This window comes from Cinclus cinclus, chromosome 11 (assembly GCF_963662255.1).
Source record: "Cinclus cinclus chromosome 11, bCinCin1.1, whole genome shotgun sequence".
NCBI lineage: Eukaryota > Metazoa > Chordata > Aves > Passeriformes > Cinclidae > Cinclus > Cinclus cinclus.
Window position 1 is genome coordinate 21,426,405 of NC_085056.1, and position 22,410 is coordinate 21,448,814.

Sequence of the window (22,410 nt, forward strand, 5' to 3'; positions counted from 1 at the left end):
GGCACACCTGCCCTTGCTCAAGGAGAAAGCTGCTTATGCAATAACATCCTGTGACCAGTTTGGGGCAGGGACAGAGGAGAATCAGTCATTTGATGGTGGAAGGCTCCCTCTTAATTTCCAAAATAAAAAAGCAGTACTTTTCATCCAAAGACAAAGCCAGCATAATTGTTTCTCTACTATGAGAAGATCTACTCACTACTTTTCTCTTGCTAAGTGATCACTTGCTTGTCCTTTTTTATCCATCTCCCTTATCTCATTGGTATAATGGACTGCAGATTGTTTTTGTTTCTTTGCTGCCTTGATCCAGGGCCTCCCAACAGCAACAGCCCAGCTCCAAAGCTCCAGTGCAGCCAGCATCAGCTTTCCTGCTTACACTACATCATCCTTCCAGCACATGGCTCGGGCTAGCAGGGACAAGCCCTCATGCTGCTGTGGTCCTGAGGACTGAGCTCGGCCTCCCCTGTTATCACCCCTTCTCCCTTCTACTGGACCAGGATTATCTCTTGCAATGGCACCAGCCCACGGGATCAGCCCTTTCCTGGCTGTGGAAAGGAGGTACCAGAGCACTCTCTGCACAGGAGTTGGGAGCACAGATTGTCCCCCACAGCATGGCCATGAGAGGTGAGGTGAGGCTGCTGCTGCCCATTTGGGATGGATTATTCACAGAAGTTTTTAAAATCACTGCTGCTGGTGCAGAATCACCCAGGCTGGCCCATCTCCAAAGCCCTGGGAGCCTTGCTGGGTGTTCAGGTGGGACATCCCAGAGCAGCTACTGCCCAAAGCTGATCCCTCCCACTGCCTGCTATGGCCCAAGGCAGAGGGAGATCCCTGCAGGGAGGTGTCATTCCAGCTCTCAGGTAGCACACAGGGCAGCAGGCACCTCCCCCCTAAGGCAATGCCACAATCAGAGGAGAGATGAGGACCTCAGGCAGCACTTTTCTTCTCCTCCTGACCCCAAAATGAGGTCGGTGGGGGATGTCCCAGAGACAGCTACAGATGTGCCCAGCAAGCTCCCAGAGTCCTTACTTGATTGTCAGGATTGCAGGCGTAGGAGATCCAGCCACACTGAACTGGAATTCTTCCTCAAACCTCCCCAGTACGGTGGCATTGAAGGAGATCTGGATGGTCTGGATCCCACCTGGTGCAATGATGCCCTCCTCAGGTGCAAACTTGAAGCAGTAGCCCACGTTTGCAGTTGTACAGATATAGGTGAAGGGAGCATCAATAGGTGCTTGGTTAATCAGTTTCACCTGCAGCAGCAAGAAAGCAAAACGGAAATGCACGTGCAGTCTTCCCTTTGTGTGAATTGTTGTCTAATGACACAATTAACACCCAGAAAAGGCAGAAGATGCTTTGTGCTGCTGAATGGCAGAAAGCAAAAAAATACAACAGGACAAGTTCTGCCTTTGGGTTTTCATGCAAAGCAGTGTTAACTCCACATAACCGGAGTCACTCTGGGGCTATCCCATGGACACAGAGCAGTCCACCTCTGGTCAGCATCAGCAAGCTCATTCAGATCTGGCCCTGAGAGCAGCATGGGGTGATTGCAGCTGCACAGTGAATCACCACAGAGCTGCTGCTGCTGCCCCAGTTAACACAGCTCCAGCAGTATCATCTACTCATTCACCTTGTCCCATATCATGAAAACAATACATTGAAAATGAGGCATCAGCATCAAAATGTATAGACAGCACCATCTTTTGGTAAGAAAACTCAGCATGTCTTTCTCTTCCACAGCCAAGCTCTTGAAAGTGTCTAGCATGATGTAGTGCCTCATTTTTTACCTCTTTTAGTTGTTCTCCGTTTTCTTTTGCAAACTTGACACTACTGTGGCGGGGAGGGGGAAGGCAAATAGGTAGAAAAATCCTTTGCTTTATTCCTAGGAACACTCTTCTCTTTCTAGAGTCAGAGATGCACCAAGGCTGAAGTGTGGTGCGGGACTGGTCAGCAAGGGAAGAACTGCCAAGCCCTTTGAAAGGGCCAGCACTGAGCCAGAGGGCTGGATGGCTTTCCTGTGACTTCCAGGAATAAGCAGGAGACACCTGACTGAAAATCGTTTGCAATGGACCGAAGCTCAAACGTAGCCAGTTTGTTCCAGCTGCTTCTGAACAGCTCAGTACAAAGGTGCCTTGTGTCTGGAGCTGCCACAAAAGCCTCTGAACATGCAGCTTTTTGAACCCAGTGCTGGTTTCATATGCCAGGGGGCTGTTTTGCAGGAAGCCTCCCAGCTGATCCCCAAGGAAGGCCACACAAAAGCAGGGATTGGGGTTTCATGAACAACAGACACACCTTCCTGACCTCCCAGATTTGACCAGTACATCAAATATTCCCTGCTCACAACTAGCCAGGTTGGCAGGAATTCCACAGATCCACCAGGCTTGCTGCTGCCTCAGGAGCCATCAGGATCCATCCCTAGGCCTGCTGCTCACCTCATAGACGTAGGGGGTGTTGACAAAAATGTTCCCAAGGTTCAGTGTATGAGAGCGGAGTTCAACGAAGGGTCCTTGGCCTTCCCCGATGAGGCGCAGGGGCAGCCTGCTCTCTCGGCCTGGGGAGAGATGTCCATTTCAGTACAATAATTCTCTCTGTTATACTGCATTTTCCAGGCTACCTCAATGCTAGTCCCTGACTCTGAGCTGGATGCAACCAGCTCCTGTTGCTACAGGAGAAGATCTGGACTCTTCTCTTCCCTTGGGAGATATCCCTTGGGGCTGACTTCCAATTTCTAAGCCATTCCTTGGGCTGCTTTCCAATTTTAGCCACCAATCCGCCGAGTTTAAAACATCTCTGATGTCTTGTAGTGACAGGCCAAGAAGTAATGAGGAAAATTGAAAGAAAGGAAGTTTAGGTTAGATAGTAGGAAGAAATTTTGTACTGTGAGGGTGGGGAGACACTGGAGCAGGTTCCCCAGGGGAGTTGTGGAGGTTCCAGCCCCAAAGTGTTCAAAGCCAGGCTGGATGGGGCTTGGAGCTACTTGGTCTTGCCACTAAGGTCCATTCCATCCTTAATATCATTAACTTACTAAGATTCTATGCTTTCCTTCTCATGCACTTAGAGGAGCTTTGAAATCCATTCAATGAAGGCACAAAGCTCATGGTTTGGCAACTGCCAAACTGTCTAGCCCAGTAGCACACAACTTTGTTGCCAAAGCCCTCAACTTCTGACACTCGGCACTCTGTTCCATTTCCACAGACAGAGCTGCAAGGTGACAATTGCCACACAGGGAGAGAAGAAGCTGCTGGCTGAGGGTGGTCCTTCTACAAACACCCTGGGCTCAGCAGGGCTCAGCCACCTCTGGTCTGCTGGTGTCTGGGCAGTGGGATGTGATCCAGGGGCAGGGAGCACATTTCTAACTCAGCTCCTACTGCCTGATGATGGATCCATGTCAAATGGACCCATCCTGGAGGTCAGTGGTCTAGAGGGGCTTAGTGCTGGTTCACTAAAGCTGTTCTGCTCTGTAGCTCTTTGGCCTTTGTGGAAATGCTGGCAAAGTCATGGCATGAAAACGTCTCCCTGCACTGCCTGGCTTGTTCTGGGATCAGTAATCCAGACACAGGTGTTCTGAGCCCTGGCCTTGCACGAGAGACTCCCTGGAAGCTGCAGGGACAGTGGGAATGTGCCAGCTCTGCCTTGCTGAGCAGGGACTCTTCCCAGCAGTTACAGGGGAGCCCAGCGGGCTCAGGCTTGCACCATGGCTTCACTGTGGGTGAGACAAGCAGGGGAAAGGAGCTGTACCTGAGATGTTGCAGTAAGCCACACTTCGATACTCCAGTGCTTCTAGAGGTTTAAAGGTCACCTTGATTTTGGCGCAACAGTTCGGCCCAATTTCTCCCTCCTAAGGCACAAAGAGACAGCAAAACGTTAATCTTCCAACTTCACATTTCTTGTTTTCAACCTCAGTCCTCTAAGCCTTTATTTAGAGCGTCAGTGATGAGTGAAGAACACAAGGAGCCCAAGGAAGCACTCCAAACCCAGCTCAGCACACTGCTGGAAGCTCTTCATGCTCAGCTGATCAGCTCCCACTCTCCACAACAATCCTACTGCTCTGACACAGCAAGCTCTTGGTCACATCATGCTGCTGTCAGCTACAGCGGTGTGGAACTGCCATTGTGCACTGGTGGCTCTTCTCAAGAAGAGACCATGATCCCCTTACTTGGAAATAAAAAGAATAGTTTCCCGTGTTCTGAAAGAAAGCGGAGGTTGGGATTATTCTAGGGTTTACTCCAGGATGAGAAGGGATTTTGCACTGTGCAGGCACCAGGCATTCATCATCTCTCACCATACCAATACTCAGAATCAGGGCTCTGGCTGATGGGAGGACATGGGGGTTTGCTTACACAAACAGGAAAGGCTTTCTGTCCCTGTGTGCAAGAGAACTCAAAAGGCCCATTTAGACCTTCCAGCCTTGAGTCCAGGCTCACAGATGACACAGGAAGGGAGACTCAGAAATAGTCATGGATGCAGGAAAGGATTGTCATTTCTAGGATTAACCTTGGGCTGAATTTGGCCTCCTTTTCCCGGCAAACCATTGCATGCTTCAGGTCAAGATGGGAACTGGCAGAGCTCCAACACCCTTTGCTAAACCCTGCACACCACGAGCCAGGGGAGCCCCTACCTACAAGAACTGGTCCCTGTGGACAGTGCAAGAACATGCACTGAGTGCCCTTGAGCTGGAGCCCTGGCAGCAGAGCTCAGCTTTGTCAGGCTCCCAGCCCTGCCTTGAGCCTGCAGGGCAGAACTGCTTTTAGCAGCGAGCTCTGCAGCCCCACCAGAGACTTGATGTCTTTCGTCCCAGCACATGGATCCACCTGAGGATCTGCTGAGTGAGTGCATCGGCATCCAGGAGGATTGGGAGGGAGGGTGGGAGGAGGAAGAGAGGGAGGAGGAAGAGGAGGAAAATGAGGTTCTCAACTATCACTTACCACGGGCTCAATGGAAAAAATGTCATCGGAAAACAGCATGGGGTCTTCTTTCACCTTTGCCATCTCCTCCTGGACTGTGTGGCTCACAAGGGCAGTGTTATCTTCACAATAGCCCTTCTCCTGCTCTATATTTTCCTCCTCAATGAATTTTTCCAGCGACACATCTTTCAGTGGCTGCAGAAAATAGCACTGCCTGCAGCCGCAGGGAGAGACAAAGCCAGCAGATCATTTAATAAACCACGCATTTGAAGAGAGAAGTCTGAGTGCAGGAGAGCAAAGCACTTGGGGAGGAGCAGCAGCAGCTCCCCAGCAAGCGCTGACCCCAAGCCACGGGGGTCCCAAATCAATGAGAGGATAACTTGTTCACTGGCACAGCAGGTAGTTTTACTTCACACTTGCAAGCTCAGGAGAGTTTTGGAAAGCCAGCACCCCTCAGAAGAAGCCCCAAAGCCTCTGTCGCAAAGCCTCTGCCAAAACTGAGGGAGAATCCACCAGGCACCTCAACTGTCTTTTCCTACCCCTGAGCTGCTCAGGGAAGGCAGATAAAGATCATGGATTGCCCACTGCAGGACTTCCCTGGGAAGGGGAGACAATTCTGGGTTGCAGCTACGTGTTACCAGCATCACTCTTTGTTTCTTCCATTTTGGACCTGGCCTGTTCCCTACTCTGTCTTTCACAAGAGCATCCCAGAGCACTTCCAAAGGAAATCAATTAATTGAGACACCGCACCCCTTCAGTGACATTCAAGGTTTTATATGGATGAAAAGAGAGGCTCTGAGAGAGCGAGGGACTTTGTTGTGCAGGAGGGAGACAGCAAACTCCTGGAGAGACCTTTTCATGATCCAGAGCTTTTTGGGTCCCATGCCAGTACATGGTAGTAGAATGTCCTGAGAGGGAAAGGATCTTGCACTACCTCCTCTCATAAACAAGTCCTCTCTACTCTGAGATCTCAGAAGCTTCTGTGACAGCAGGACAGTGGTCTTGGAGCTAAAATTATCCCTAAGAATGGAAGGCAGGAAGGAAGGCAGGAAGGCAGGAAGGAAGGCAGGAAGGAAGGAAGGAAGGAAGGCAGGAAGGAAGGAAGGAAGGAAGGAAGGAAGGAAGGAAGGAAGGAAGGAAGGAAGGAAGGAAGGAAGGAAGGAAGGAAGGAAGGAAGGAAGGAAGGAAGGAAGGAAGGAAGGAAGGAAGGAAGGAAGGAAGGAAGGAAGGAAGGAGAAAATGTCCTGGTGACAGTTTAACTAGCATGCAGACAGATATAACTGGGAAAAGGCCCACAAAACCACAACCAGTTGGAAGTTTACCCTGGGGAAACCTTGTTGCTTCAGAGGGAACAGTGGATCAACTGGCATTCAGGCTGAGGCAGCCAAATGAGAAAAAATGGAAATCAACAGCCCAGGAAAGTAGCCAGAGAAGGTAAGAGGATTTTCTTTCAGCACAGAGAGCTTGTATGGAAGTCAGATACTATGTAAGTAGATAGAGAACAGTGGAAAACCAAGAAGTCCAGGGGACTAAAGGATCCTCTTGCCATCCATTCAAGTGGGCAAGGGTGCGTCTCCTGGTGCTTTCTAGGCAATTTTAAAAGACTCTGGGGAGTGTGAGCAACCTGACCCGAAGGAAGCTGGGGCTTGCCATGGCAATTTGGGCATGGCAGTTCTGGCACAACAGTTACGGTTGGGCATTGTTGAACAAAACAGAAATTAACTGGTGGAGTTACACCCTTCCAACTCTGAGAGAAGCTCAGCGGGAGTCAGAGGAGCCCTGCCCTTGTTGCACTCAGGCAGAAGGAGGAGACCTAGGAGACAATGGGGAATGGAAATGGCTCTCTACTGGAGAGGTAATAAAATTCCATCCTGACCCCTATCACCTACCCAGTGCCCTGACAGAATAGGTATGGGGCCCTGGATCCAGAGGGTCAGACAGATGGCACTAAAGAAAAAAATTCTGTCTGGAGAGTGTCCCAGTTGCACTTTGTCTGTCAGCCAGATCACAGCCTCAAGTATTAAGAAGAAAAGAAGGGTAGTGGGTGACTCCCCTGTAAGGGGAACTGAGGGCCCTGTGTATTGACCAGATCCATTCCACAGGGAAGTCTGCTGCCTCCCTGGGACCCAGGTACTGGATATCAGCAGGAGATTCCCTAAGAACTAATGAACTTCATCTGTTCACCACTGTCTGGTGTACAGTGACTGTGAAAGAGTTCTCAATATTCAGTGAAACAAGGAGAGGCATCAACAAAACTTCCACTCTGGACTTCTGGAGGGCAGACTTCAGCCTGTTCAAGAGACGGGTTTGGAGAGTACCTTGGGAAACAGCCCTTAAAAGCAAAGGGGTCCAGGAAGGATAGACATACTTCAAGAAAGAAGTCTTGGAGGCACAGGAACAGACTGTCCCTGCGTGCTGAAAGATGAGCTGACAGGAACCACAACCAGCCTGGATGGGCAAGGAACTTTTGAAGGAACTAAGGGAAAAAAAAAAAAAAAAAAAAAAAAAAAAGGTGGGTGTATCACCTTTGGAAAGAGTGCCTGGCAACTCAGGAAATGTTTGAGGATGTTGCCAAGTCATGTAGGAAGAAGATTAGAGAGGCAAAAGCCCAATTAGAACTTCAGGAAATCCAGTCATTGCAATCAACCTTTCCTTCCCAAAATGCCATCCTTGGCTGGAGTACAAATGGAAATGGAATGCTGAGTGCTGAGCTCCTGAAGCCCAAGACACACATCCTAATACCAAAGATGCTTTACTTGGCCTAAACCATTCAAAAGCACCAACACCCCCCTGAGGCGATACGTTAGATTTAGTCTTGGGCCATGTATCTCTCTGAAACGCATCTTTCAAACCAACCTTCTCTTCAGTTTATTCTCATCTTCCTCAGTAGGAAAAGTCTTCCACTGGAAGTGGGCTGTGATGTTACTCCTGTTTTTGATGAACACGGTTGTGTAGTTTGATGTGGTGATGAAAGTGTTCTCAACCTTCACGGAATTGGTGCTCAACCGAACGTTGACATCTACAGCTTCTCCGTGAAGGTTTGTGCGGATACCTTTTTCACCTGGAACAAAGCAAAGAGGAGTCTTTGCTCAGCTCAGTTGCTGATGGAAGCACAAGGAGCAGAACAAACCACAGGTTGCACAAGGAAGTGTCACAGTTTTTAGCTGAATGACCATTCTATGGATCAGTACATTTATCACATCCTGACAGCTCTGTGTGTACAGCGTGAGGATGTCCTGGGCACCTCCTCAAACACCTTATTTCTCACTGTGTTGGTAGAGGTTTGGCCCCAAGGTGACAGTATGTACAGTGAGATTGGGCAGATGTGCTCAGGTGACCCACTCAGATCACCAGGATTTCTGCATCAAAGCCCTCCAGGTGATGCTGAGGAGCCCTGTTCAGTCTGGCCTTGCCCAGGGTCTCCCCTGGGCATCCCACGAGACTCCTGTCTCTCCTGATCCCTTGGACCCCTTGTTGCTGACAAGCAAATATGCCTGGGGGCATGTGGGCAGAAAAAGGAGGCCCAGAGGAACCAGTGAAGTGACAGCCCACAGCAGGAGGGGACACAGGTGAGGAAACACAACCAGCCCGGCTCTGCAAGATGACAAACCTCTACAAAATGAACACCATGAAAATCATCATCATCATTATCTCCCTGTCCAAACCCACAGCCACATCAGTCTTGAAATATTTTGTATTGTTCTGATCTCAAGACCCATTTAAAATTAAATTTAAAAGGGACAAAAGAAATATTAATAAGTACAGAGCAGCGTCTATATGAAGAATGAATGGGATTCCTCAGTCTACAAATCAAATGGGAGAGAGATGTGAGAAATTTGCAACATCATGAGCGGCCTAGGAAATGGGGATGTGGAAAAATTTGTCTTGATTTGTCACCAAACAGGAACTCGAGGGCCTGAAAATGTTATTGGACAGAAACTAGATATGTGTGTAGAAGCCAACACAGAAAAAGGGTCCATGCCAATGGAGAAGCAGCAGATGGGGACAGAGGTGTGCAAGGAATACATTGCATTGGAGAGACTGTGCTGGAGACCTCACGCCTCACATACAGCACTGCCCAACAATAAAATAATTTAACTGCACCCAGGCATAGCCACACAATAGTGGAGATTCAGGATTCCTCCTTCCTCCACTCAGCAACTCCCAGAAAAACAGGATTCCAAAAATCCCAGCCCTGTTAGAGGGGATCCACTTTATCAACCCCCTAAACACCAATGAGTTCTCAAGATTTCTTTGGGGTAAAGCTGTAACAGGGGTGGTGGTACACCTAGAGGGAATCGAGGGGGATGGGACAACAGGGAGTGATGGTGGAGAACTGTCCTGTGCCCCATGCAGTGCCCAGCACTCACCTGTGTTGCAGCACACTACCAGGGACCCGGAATGGTCACCGACCGTCAGCGGGTGAAATCCCACTGTCACCTGCATGGTGTCACCAGCGGCCAGAGTTCCCCTGTCTGGAACCACGCAGAAAGGACTGCAACACAAAGACAGGGATCAGGACTCAGGGCCACATCTGGGGATGATACTCCTTCTGCAGTGCAGGTCACTTCAGCTCACTTGGGCAAGCAGGGAGCAAACAGATCACAGTCAACAGAAGACAGACAGAACAGACAGGATCAGGAACAGCTACTGACCCACTTCTGAGAAGATCCAGCCCTCAGAAGATCCTGTGGGATAAAATTACCTCATCTCCCCCATACTCTGCATCCAGCCCCCTGCAAGGAGACTCAAGGGTCTGACTGCCAGCAATCCCATCAGAGAATGGTTTGTGAAAAGCACAGAGAAGGCTAAGAGCTATCTGCATGCACAGCTTGACACCGACTGCCTCAGGAATTTCCCTTTTCCTGCTGCCTATAAACCTCATTTCAAGAGATGCAAATGTTAGGGCATTACCTGTCCTGTGAGATTACAGCCTAGGAGTCAGACAGGGAGAATGAACTTTTCTTTGAAGAGCAAGGAATAATTACTGTGAATTTAAAGTGTGGTTCTTTGGTTTATTTTACCTTGATAACATCCCGATTTAGCCTAAAAGAGCAAATTTTATCAGCATTTCAATGGAAGCTGCTCTAAGAAAAGGAGCAGTCCACACTCTGAAACAGAGGGCAAATGCAGAGAATACAGTGACTTTGGAAACAAGACCCAAAAGGAGGATGCCATGTACAGTGTGAAGGATCCAATCACAGCTAAATGTAGCATCCTTATCAGGAGCACATCAAGGAAGCAGAACAGGAGGTTTCTGTGTATTTACCAGCAATGCAGTCTGGGACTCTAGGTTGTCATCCAGGCTGGTAACTGTTTGCCTGGCCCACCAGACAAACTGTGCAATGTGTTGGAAATAATTATGCAGATGTGTTGGTGCACTTTGGATTTAACAGGAGCAATTAGGATTGGTCACCAGGTCAAACGCTCTTGCCTGACAAACACAAGGCTCAGTACTTTGATGCTCAGGGACAGCTCCGATGAAATGTGCTTCTGACCAGCAGCTGCTGGGCTTCGTGCTCTTCTGCAGCACCACTGAGGAAAGAAAAGTTCCTGGCCTCGGTGATTTGCTGGTGCTCAATCTGTCATTTAATTCTGGGGAGTTTGGTGATGAATGCATCACATGCAAAAATAAGGAGAACATATGGCAAGCTGAACTTTATTCATGTGGGCAATGACAGCAGATGAACTTGCTTCAGGTTGTGCTCATTAAGGCTGTTCCCATTACCACCAGTGAGAACATCACTGCTGGCTGAGGGAGAAGCCTTGGGCCAGCACTGTTCATGTGCTGGACGAGAGACTTTGGAGAGAGGGGAGGGAAGACAAGACCCCACCAGCCCCAGAGCTGGATTACTGTACATGCTCCTGCATGTGCCCCGGGAGTGATGCCAGGACTGCTGCAGGTCTCTGCTGGAGCTTGGTGTGGGCAGGGCACAGGACATATTCTTTTGCCAAAAATTTTGCCGGAAGAGAGAAGCTCCCAGTTAAGGGAATCTCTGGCCACACTTCAGCACTCCATTCCATTCCATTCCATTCCATTCCATTCCATTCCATTCCATTCCATCCCATTCCCACTCTTGCCCCATGTTACATACTCCTGCCCTCAGCTGACAGGATGGGAATAACAATCCTGGGTGTGACTTCAGAAGTCACCTGAGAAAGAGGGGATCTTCTTATTTTCAAATGATCAAGAGAAGAGGATACAGCCAAGTTCAGGACTCAATTGTCAGGACTAAAAACTGAGCGCAAATCAGCCCCTGCATCTCCTACATCCCACCCCAGGCTGTACCCAGCAGACTCCCCTGTTAGTGCTGTAGCAGTCATCTCTCACATAGACCTGGCTCCCCAAGACCCAAGGACACAAGCTCTGCAGTTAATTCCTCGGAATTTCAGTCAACATCACAAAGCTGTTCCCTGAGGCCACAGATAGAAGAGCTGTGAAGGAGACATCACTGACACTGCTAGAACCAAAAGAAACCACTACCAAGAGATGGGGCTGGCAGGCTAAATTTTGGCCTTTTATCTGTTAATTGTGAGCTGTTCCTTAAGATAGTTCTCATCCTGTTAGATCTACCCTTTCAATGAAACACCACTGCACCCAACAGGCAGAAAAGAGAAGGTAGGGAGGGAGTTTTTAATGGGTTGTTTTCTTCTGCTTTTTAACTAGGTCCATTTGTATGTTTGTTTTCTTGTATGGCATCTGAAGACAGGTCCAGATCTCCCAATGGAACCTTGCAATCCCCAGACACCGGTGTTGCTTTGAGCAGTGGGTCTGCTCAGATGATTTCCAGAGGTCCCATCCAGCAGAAGTTATTCTGTACTTCTATACTTCTATCTTCTAAATCAGCCCAATTGCTTTTCACATATTCACTAATTATCTCGTATTTCCTACACACCTGTGCATGTACCTATGGGCATGTGGTATGTTGATAGGCATTAGAGGAGCTTGCCCTTTATGAAGGTTTCCAAGGAAGAATTCATGATCTTTTGGCAAACATTTTACACAAGCCAAAATGAAAAAGCAGCAGAAATACAGGAACTTTAGAGTATTTAAAAATAAATCTCAAAGAATGGGGGCAAGACCTTATTCAGAGGTTGAAATCATCTGTTTGAAAATTTTAACTGGCTTGCAAAGGCTTGTCATAGAACAGAAGAGGTGACTGATGCCCTCAGCTGACAAGGGAAATCAGATCAGCTTTTAGTGACAGGAACAGCACCAGCTCCCTGTAACACAGCTCATGTTGGGCATTTGATGCAGGGACCACAGGAAAGCCACATGCCTCTGGCCTCCCAGAGAACGGGTCTGTTTGGCTGACAGTGCTGAGTAACCATTTCAGAAGCTGCTTGGGCCCAGGAGGGTTCCAGCAGCCTCCAGGAAATCTGGAACAGAGAAAACTCAAAGGCTGCATCCTGCTTAAAACATGAGAAGCACCAGCAAACCCCACACATCCTGCCCATTTCCAGCCAGGCCTGCAGGGCAGCAGCTCCCATGCTCTGGTTCTTTTGTTGCTCTTTACCAGCTCTGTTATCACCCACAGGTGTTTTTTCACAAGGACACGTGAGCTGCCTCACCTCTGGGTGCTCAGCTGGTAATGAGCTTCCACGTTACCAACATTGCGAACCAGCAGAGTCTTCTGGCTGCTGTACTTGACTGGGCACCGTGAGAAGTCCAGCTGGTCAGGGAAGTCCAGGAGGATAGCTTGGGCAGCAATGGCCTGAATAGGCACAATTATCCTGTCCCTTGCAGTGAGGCAGACGAGCTCATGGGAGTAATTCTGCAGGAAAAGAAACTGTCTCAGCACAGGGCATTTAGTGCCATCCCCATGGCAGAAGAAAAGCCATTTCCTATAACCCTTCGAGGGCATCAACTTGCCTCTTCCGCCCCAAAATGAATGCTTAAGTTGTACTAAATTGTGACATTTTAAAGGCACCAGTGCACTTTACAAAACCTGTCTCAGTGGCACTAAAATCGTGTGTCACTTGGATCATACAGAGAACTGCTCTAGGCCATCACAATTTTTACTCTAAATTTTCATGAGGTTAATTCCTAAGTTCCTTCTAAGAAACATGGAGCTAGGGAACACAGGACATTCCTGTTTAGGTTTCTATCCCCGCTATTTGAGTGTAGGACAAAGTGTTATACTGACACTAAGAAGCAAAAGGAAGATGAGAAAATAGTTGTACCCAAAGAGCTCCTGCACCTCTGGCCTGGTGTAGGAACATCACTTGGCTCAGAACTCCACTCTAACTTTGCCTCTCCAACCAAGACGGGAAGAACAGTGCTAAGAGGTAGCAGGATGCTGTTGGAAAGAGCCTGTCTTTGTTTTCTTGCAAGGCTTCCTCCCTTCCATGCCATGTCCTAAACCCTTCTGCATGAACAAGCCTCCAGATCACAGCGCTGAGATCAGACTTGCCAGGGCCTCAGCACTGGTATTCAAATCTCCACACAAAAGCATGCTTGGCATGGAATGGGTTCCAGTTAACAGAGCAACCACAGTGACAGGCATGAAGACACAGCCACAGCAGTGTCACTGCCACAGGCTCTGGGGTCACAGGTCTGCCCGCAGGTTGTACCTGTGCTACACGAGCTCTTTCAGGCAGGTGTCCAAGTCCCCTGCAGCTCAGCAACCTGCTGCTGACTAAGGGCCCCTAGAGCTCAGTGTGCCTGTGCCAGGCTGGGCTCACAGGCATAGCACGTGCTCTGCCCTGGCCTTGCAGCTGTGTCATGGTCATTTGTGCTCTGGGACAGCACAGCTGCAAGGCTGGAGAACAGAGGGTGTGAAAAAGCACCATCTTTGCTGCAGCCCAGGGTGAGGCAGGGAAGCTGTTGCCAGCCAGGAAGGAGGAAAGCTCTTTGTTCCGCTACTGTTTTCCATCTAATTAAACCCTTTCCAGTGTACCTAGAGATGGCTGAATATCCATCAACACCCCTCTGTTATTTTCAGACTGCTCCCTGTGCATCTTCCCTCGGGAATGCTCAGCAATGTGCAAGGAGGGCAGGCAGAGCCCGTCAGGCCTGGCTGCAGTGCCTGACAGCACATGCCAAGGTGTGACTGGCTGCAGGCTGCCTGTCCCCAGCCTGGAGCCAAGCTCACAGCATGGAGTGGGCCGTACCCAGAGTGCAGGGAAAACAATGGCATTGGAGATAATTCTGTGTTTTGGCTCCTCCAGTCTCACCTCGGTCTCGTCGGGGGTGAAGCGAATGCGCACATGGGAAGAAGTGCCTGGTAGGATGATGTGGCGTACATCACTGGGGCACACGAGCTCAAAATAAGGTGATCTCTCCATGTAGACCTTCACCAGCCGAGGAGACTGCAGGAAAGGAATGAAAGAATGATTTTGCAACTTGTGGAAGCAGGACGAGAGGAGACCTGTCCATGCCCTGGTGACATCCTTCCCTGACCCCTTTTCCAAAGCACTTGCAGCTGTGGAGGTACAGGCACATAATTCACAAGGGTGAACTTGAACCCCTTCTGTCTGGGTGCAGCATTTTGGCCAGGGGCAGTAGGGCAATGTCTGGTGGGAAGGAAGGGCTGAGCAGGTCAGCACCAGAAGGATGGGGACAGAGCCCCTGAACCAAGTCATCTGCATCTTCAACAAGGCCAAAACACCTGCTGGCTTCTGCCTGCACACAGCCATGCTGTTGTGTTCCAGAGGGGGGATGTGCTACTGGAAAGCAAAACAGCACATTGTCCTGAGGGAAGGAAGAAATTCCCTTCTAGCAGATCAGGTTTGGGTAAGGCAGTTCTGGGGATACGGTCATGCAGGCAGAGCAGCAAGAGAGGAGACCAAACACTGTGGCCTTACTGGGAATAGAAGCAAACTGAAAAGCAAAAGAAGGAATACAGCAAGACTATCCCTAAAACAAGGAGCTGGCAAAGAGCATTTAAATGGGCAGTAAAGCAGCAAGGAAGAATCACAAAATGATGAGAGCAATCAGCTTGTTAAAGGTGACAGAAACACAGCCAGGCTGTGCCCATCGACTATGGGCTACAAAGGCATTTTCTTCCTGGAGAAACATGACCAGCACTGACTCACACTCTGGTTCCAGTATTAAAAGCCAGTCTTGGCTCTCCAGGGGTTCCTGCTGCCTGTGCAGGCAAGCTGGGCTCCTGGGCATTCCTGACAGGTCCTGCCCTCTGGGAACCACAGACACAGCAAACGTGCATTTTGCAGCACTTAGATAATCAACCCTGAGCACCTGTAACATGCTCTCAAAAAGTCAAAACCAGGTGATTTTGAGACCCTCCTGTGTCTTCCCACCAGCCCACTCTTGGCACAAGCTTCATTTGAGAAAATGTTTCCCTGACTGAAATTCAAATGGTCTCAGTTTTCCTCTTTACAGTAGAACAAAACTGCTGACATTTTCACGTTTTTCCCCTCTCAGCTCTCTTGGGAAACTGCAAAACAATCTCAACTTCTTCAGGCAGATGTGTAAACCTCTAAGAGCATGTGGCTTTGGATGTGCTGTGGTTTCTCCAAAGGGAAAGCAGAGCACCATGTCACTTTTGGAAAACCTGAGTGGAGCTGGATGAAGCTTAGCAGGAGCCTGAAGTGGCACCTAAAGGCCTCCCGCTGCTTCTGCTACATCAGTCTGATTCGAGGGCTGTTTCAGAACACATATCCTGCAGTGCCAATGCCATTAATAAGAAGTGATTCCAGCATAAATTGGAGAAGACTCAGCCTCTGGGCTTTGACTGTGAGCTGCACAAAGGGAGCTAAACAGGCTGAGAGAGGCAGAGAGTCCTCCCAGGAACCCAGATTAGCCAAGGAGACACAGGATGTGGCATACACTCAAGACAAAGCATGAGAGCAGGTAAGAGCTGTACAGCCCCCAGCATTCCTATTAATCCAGAGCTTTCAAGAGAAGGAAACTCCTTTGAAGTGGATACCATCAATGCATGGCCAAAGTCAGTGGAGAATTCCCAGCACACAAAGATTTCCACCTGCGACATTTTCTTCTGCATGTGCTGCAGCAGATAACTCGCTTTGCTGTACACTGTGGGAATTACACCACTCTCCTCATTCAGCACAGTCTTGAAGCTCCACGTGCCAGCACTTACCTTGTCCTTGTTTGTGAGAGACAGTACCATTTCCGAGACCTCATGAGCGATGAATTTCTGAAATACCATCTCTGGTGGGGAAACTTGGAGCAAGCTCTCTATCGGGGGAACTGGCAACAACTGGAGAGGCAAGAGAGAGCAGGGAGAGGTTCAGCTGCTGGGAGGAAGGTTCATGAAGGAGAATTTTACACTGATCCCCACTGAAGTACACATTCTGGGTGAGCACATGTGCCCCAGGACACATTGGGGAAACAGTAGCTCACCCACCTCTGCTCTGAGCTGATCAAGAGCTGCTGGGCCACACAGAGCAGGTTCAAGCCAAGCTACTCTTTTGGCATGTATTTCTCCAGGTTTCCTCTCCAGAATGCCAGGCAGCACTTACCTTACGCACAGCTCTGTGCCCATGTGATCACACAGGTCTGGGGCACTGACTGAGCACTCATGGAGTCAGTAAAACCCGCAAATTTACATCAGACTCCTTGGGAAACAATTTTGGGATGTCCTTTACTCTGAGAAACCGAGGCCCACACAGCTGCAAATATCTTTTTTGATCTAGAACTTAGACATCAGTAAGAAGAGAACAGTACCAGAGGAGGTGTGAGAGATGAGGTGATATTTTGCTGAAGCCAAAAGGTTATTAAGTGAAAGAATGAAAGTTGTTGGTTCTGTGTGTTGTTTGTGGTTTGGATTGTTCTGGTTGGTTGGTTGGTTATTGCTGTGAGCTGGGAGAGGGATGGGCTTGAAGACCTGACCAAAAGGAAGTAGGATGAGAGGGGAGGGCACAGAAAAGTTGGCGGTCTGGAGAGTACGTGAGTTCCCCAGTACCCATCCACTGGCAAAGAGGACAGGGAGTGCCCTGGACAGGTATAAAGGGTATAGAAAGATTGCCATTTTACTTGAGGGTGTGCTTGTCTCGGGGGAGAAGGTGACACACCTGGCTCATCTGAATCGTTACTAATAAACAGTTTTCTTTTGCATCAATGATTTTGTCCCCTTGTATTTAAACATCAGTGCATTTCTAACAGAGGTAAAGGCAAAACTAAAGTAATGCAGAAGTTGGGAAAATGACAAATGAGGTGAATGCTGAATGATGATAAGGTTCAGTTCTTTTCTCAGCAACCTGGGTAAGAGTAGAGTTGGTATCTCCTTTTTCCATAAGCTTTAAATGGGTGCTTTCTTGTAATCTATTATTGCTCTCTTATTTGATATCATTGCAGAGGCACGTCTGGAATGACACAACAGCAGCAAATGCTTCTGGAGCAGACATTGCTTTGAGAAAACTCTCCCCTGCTTTGTCTGCCTTCTCCAGCTGCACTGCTGTCAGTGCAGAGACACAAGCAGGTCTCCTGTGTGCCTTCACAGCAGACACAATCTGCTGAAGGGAATGGCTGCAGCACACTTGTCCCTTAGTTGTGCCCCTCTCTGAGGTGTCCCTAAGGCCCCTCTCCAGGGCAATCCTTAACCCATGTATTACATGTCTCTTGCTGCCAATTTCCTGCTCAACAGCCCACCTCGGCCACCTACCTGTTTGGACAGTGCTTTATACTGAGCCAGTCCTGCAAGAAAGGCAGCTTTAAACACACCTCTCTGTGTAGGCACTGATCCAGATAAAGCACATCCATTGCCTCTGCCCAGGGGGAGTCCCCTGTACATCTGGCAGCCTGCAAAATCGAACACCCCATCAGGGTCCCAACACATTGTTCCAACCCAAAACATTAACACATTAAATTTTGTTAAATCTGAAGGAATTACTGCAGGTCCTTGGCCTTCAAAGGCCAACACTGCCACTCTGGAGGGAATCCTATGACCCCAAGCATTTGATGGTGACCACACCTAAGCAAGAGGTGGCTATTTCAGCAGGAGAATGGCAGATGGCAATTTTGTGTCTTTGTGCCCCCTGCCTTCCCCCTGTTGCTTTAGCAATGGCAGCTACATTCAGTAAACACCAGCAGCTTCAGCAGAGGTTATTTGTGTTGGCTTGGTGCAGATCAGGACTCCAAGTCCAGCACGACCAGCAGTTGGCAATGTCAACAGGACCTGGTCACTGAGGTATTTTGCTGGAGACAAGCCTGTCACAAGCACACGCCCTCTTCAAACTTCACATCAAACAGAAAAGAGCAGGAAAAGGCTACCTTTTGACGAGTCTCACTCACGTGTTGAAATGGGCCAATTCTGGGCAGAAAACTCGCCCCAGTGCTGGCCACCTTCTTCACATTGAGAAACTCCTCCTTCGGGAACTGAGAAGGAAGCAGCTGAAAGGCAAAAAACGCAAAAAAAAACCCAAAAAGCAAACAAACAAACAAACAAACAAAAAACCAGCTAGAACCTCAGAGACTCAGAGATGCACTTGTTCAGAAAGGCTTTCCTTGAACAAGTGGCACCGGTGAATAATTTGTGACCCCATCATCTAGGACAGTTCTGGAAGCCCTGGAAGTTACCTGCTGAAATACTTAGCACCAGTAAATTCATAATGCACATGCTCCAAACACATGGCTCTGTGCCATTAGCTTCTCCGTGATTAGATGTGACATGTTTGGGGATTTCTGCTCTTTGGGCATCTGTTTCCTCTTTTCTGTCATTGGCCTGAGGCAGTGACCTTTTCAGAGAGTGGGGAGGAGCTCTCAGAACTCCCCTAACTCCATCCCTGCACAACAGTCAAAACTCATAGCGAGGAGAGAACACCGCCGGGTGCGTCCAAGAGACACAGAAAGCCAAGTTGTACCAAGAGTGAGGTGCACAGGAGTGTGTCCAAGTTTTAGTCCTCTCTGTTAATTAGCATTTGTGTTCTCTGTCTGGGCTCACAGATGCCTCCACAGAAGAAGCCAAAGGGATCTCCTTGACAGAACCTCAGCACTGGGGCATCTTCAGTCAAGTGAGCTCCAGCCAGCCAGGGGACCTCTGTGGCCCTGACTCCTCCTCTGCTGTCTGCAGGGCTGGATCTGTGTCCCACACAGGAGATGAGACAGAGCAGCTGGTGTGGAAGCTCCCCCAGCTGGGACCAGCCGTGTCTCTCAAGGCTTTGGGCAGAGTTTGAGCTTCCCCCCCCCCATCCTCACATGCCCAGGAGCAGGTTGGTCAGAGCAGCACAGGTGAGTGTCCAGCCTGACAGAAGGAATCACCGTGGGAAATGGAAAGGGAAAGAAGCACATGCTCAGGGCTTCAGCTTTACATTGGCTGAACCTGGCTTAACTTGGCTGCGGTGGCACAGCCAGGCAAGACACTGGGCTGTCCCTGAAGAAACACACGATGTTCCCTACTGCACCAGGACAGCCCCCAGCCACAGGAACACGGCACAGAGAGGTGGGGAGGGGTTCTGCAGCTTCACAGTGCTGCTGCACAACAGGCAGGGCAGGGAGAGGAGGGACACGAGGGGGGTTTCCAGCCTCAACACAGCCCCAGTGGGTACTTACAGTAATAGACTTCAGTCTTTCCCTGGACAAAAGACGAGGTGTCGACGTCTTTTTCGGGGATGCAGAAGCCATTGTGGAGGCAGGATGTCACAGATGAACGACAATGCCTCAACAAAACTGGAAGGAGCAACAATGGAACTCTGAAAACCCAGAACCCAATTCATGGCAGACTCAAAGGATACTGGTGCTAAAAATTTTATATTATTTGAAAGTAGCTAAGTGCTTGTCTGAGGTAAGTAGCTAGTATTGTTAGGCCTCTAGTTGGACTTTAAATATATGGCTATGTTCTGCAATGCAAAGATGGATCATACTGAAAAGCAGAGCTAAAAATCTGAAAATTAATAATAGTTAAAAGAGACAAAGCTGTAGCTAAAATGCTACTTTAAAATAGGTAGAGTGGACCTCCTCTTCTTTAGGCTAAACAACCCCTGCTCTCTCAGCTGCTCCTCACAGGACTTGTGAGAGACTGGAATGTTATGCCAAATGGCTTAAATATTGTTTTAAAGGACTTTTTGCCCATTGTGACAAAACTGTATGAAGAAGCTGTGACCACTGAAGCTCACCCCTCGCTGAAAATGCCTCCTGGCTGGAACTTTGGACTGTGAGCTAAGCTGCCTAAAGGAACTTGAGACAAGGTACAGGCAACACTATTGTCCTATTATCTCATGTCTGGGGAGAAGTAAACAAGGCTGAGGGAGAAAAATGTATCCACAACAAAGCCAAACGCAGCAGCTGTCCAGAAAATCAGCTCTGTCTGGGTTCAGGGTGGGGAAGTCATAGCCACAGGCTCCTCTGCTGAGGCCAGGTTTGCACACAAACCTCCCGTCAAGAGAGGGAGGAGGAGGAGGAAATTTTGGGTGTGGTGTAACCTCTGGCAATAGGCAGTGGACACCCATCCTCCATCACACAAACTGGCTTAGCTCTAAAACTCCCCACTCCCACGAGACCACATCCAGAGGACGTTCCCACGGGGGCAGCTGAGGGGGTGTCATAGCCCACCAAAGTGCCCCCAGACCCACGCCTGAGGCCTTGCACCAGATGACTGCATGAGATGCAAAGTAACACAACAGATCTGAAAATCCAGAGCCCAGTTCATGGCAGACTCGAAGGATGTACTGGTGCTAAAGATTCTATATTATTCAAAAGTACCAAGAGACAAGAGTCAAACTTGCCCCACCCCAGGGAGGTATGGTGATATTTTCTACTTAATCGTCTCTGACACTCTTTGTCCCCCCCCTTCCCAAACGCCTTTCACCCTCCCTCCCTTTTTCTACTTGTTTTTCTCTCTCTCTTCCTCCCATTTCCATGAAATGCAGATTCTTTACTTTGGCATATGGTCTCATTTACTCCTTAATTCAGGAGTGTCTCCCTAATAATTTTAGTAACCAGATGGTAACAACTCACTGAAACTTGAACAGAACTCGTTCACCTTTAGGCAGTGTAAGTAGTCACTATAGGGAAGCCAATGTATGGACTAGTATACTTCGGAAAAGTTGCATGTCTTCAGTGAAAAAAAGCCCAATCAGTAGACCATATGTTGTTCATCCACTCAGCCCCTGTTCAGTACATGCCACTGAACTGCTGCACCCGAAGACTGGCATTATCACATCCTGTATTTCCCTTCGGCATTCTCTTTCAGAGCACAGATGTGACAAAACCAAAAAGTGCAACTTTAGTCAACCTTTACCTTCAAACCTAATTCAGCATCGGCTCGCAGGGCCCGAGCAAAGCTCTGCGAGTTCAGTTCTCGCCCTCAGAGACCAAAGCTCTGAGAACAATTCACTTGGCCACTGGCGCAGTGTGGCCGCCCGCACACGCTCAGGCTGCGACCAGCGGGCCAGGAGCGCGTTCAGCGGGTGCTGAGGCCACAAAGCCGCCGCAGACGCAGGGGCCGCGTTCGCGGTTACCGGGCAACCGCGGCACCCGACAGGCGGGGCGGGGCCGGCCCGGGGGCGGCGGAGCCGGCCGGGCCTCGCTCCCTCCTTCGGTCCCGTCTCGTTCCCCCCCTCGATCCCCGCTCGGTCCCCGCCTGTTCCAGCCTTGGTGCCCCTCGGTCCCCGGGCCGAGCGGGAGCGATCCGCTCCGGGGCCCGGAACGTGACGGGCACGGCGGCAGCGCTCGGTACCGCCAGAGCCTCGCACCCAGCTCCGCGCCGCCCGTCAGAACGGGAAAACCCAGGGTCTCAACAGTTTGTGTTCGGCGCATCGTGCAAGTGCCAGTCAGCGAGCTGCAGGTCCTGGGCACTAGCGTGCAGCTTCCCGTTCTTCTTAGGGACACACAAGCAGCAGAAGTAATTTCCTGGTGTCATGGTTCAGCACCTAATCAGCAGCCAGGAATTGGTGCTCCAGAAGACTGGCATTACCACATCCTGTATTTATTTCTCTTTGTCATTGTCTTTCAGAATAAAGATGTGCTAAAAGAAAAACCAAAAAGTACAATATTTATCAACCTCTATCTTCGAATGAAATGCAAGACTGATTTTCAGTTTGTATTACCAGCATTGCAGTTAAAACGCGCTGGAACCATAATGGTTCCAAGTTTCCTACTTGCAGTAAACTTGGGGTTTTAATATTCTTTCCAAGTTTATCTGTAATACATAGGTTTATATATTTTAAAGAACTTAGGTTTGTTAAATAACTGCATACTCCTTCATGCTGTTGAGCAATAGCACAGATCGTTTGTGTCTTCAGAAGTGGTTTGTCTTAGTAAAAAGACCTTGAAGTGAAACACTTTCCAAGTTCCCCAGAATTTTAGAAGTACTTTTGAAAACAAAGGAGGGGGAAGAAAACCCATCAAGCCTATTAATTTAGGATGTTTCCGGGTCTACTACTCTGTGCAGCCTAAGGAAGCTGTAATGGAACAAGGGAAGAAGGATCTTACAGCCGTGTTATCCCTCAGTGTACAGAAAACCTTCACACAGAGCTCCTGCGTGGCTGCTTTAAAGACTGGTGACAGAAGAGCAACATGGGATTGAACTAAGACAGACAAACATCCAGTTAAAGTCACATTACAAGTTATTTTCTTTTCAGATGGGGC

At 49.1% G+C, this 22,410-nt stretch overlaps 1 protein-coding gene across 1 annotated transcript in view; it reads right to left on the bottom strand.

The window, feature by feature from the left end:
- LOC134048158 (hydrocephalus-inducing protein homolog) overlaps positions 1–21,579 on the bottom strand; it is a 74,987-nt gene extending 53,408 nt beyond the window's left edge. Inside the window, exons 1-12 of the mRNA XM_062499758.1 lie at positions 21,282–21,579; positions 18,118–18,216; positions 17,489–17,625; positions 15,965–16,084; positions 14,079–14,213; positions 12,474–12,676; positions 9,266–9,396; positions 7,758–7,953; positions 4,923–5,115; positions 3,736–3,835; positions 2,430–2,548; positions 1,027–1,250 (exon numbers count right to left, since the gene is read on the bottom strand). Coding sequence (XP_062355742.1) covers positions 1,027–1,250; positions 2,430–2,548; positions 3,736–3,835; positions 4,923–5,115; positions 7,758–7,953; positions 9,266–9,396; positions 12,474–12,676; positions 14,079–14,213; positions 15,965–16,084; positions 17,489–17,625; positions 18,118–18,216; positions 21,282–21,579 — 1,955 coding nt within the window. The remainder of the gene's footprint in view (positions 1–1,026; positions 1,251–2,429; positions 2,549–3,735; positions 3,836–4,922; positions 5,116–7,757; positions 7,954–9,265; positions 9,397–12,473; positions 12,677–14,078; positions 14,214–15,964; positions 16,085–17,488; positions 17,626–18,117; positions 18,217–21,281) is intronic.
- Positions 21,580–22,410: the final 831 nt, after the last annotated feature.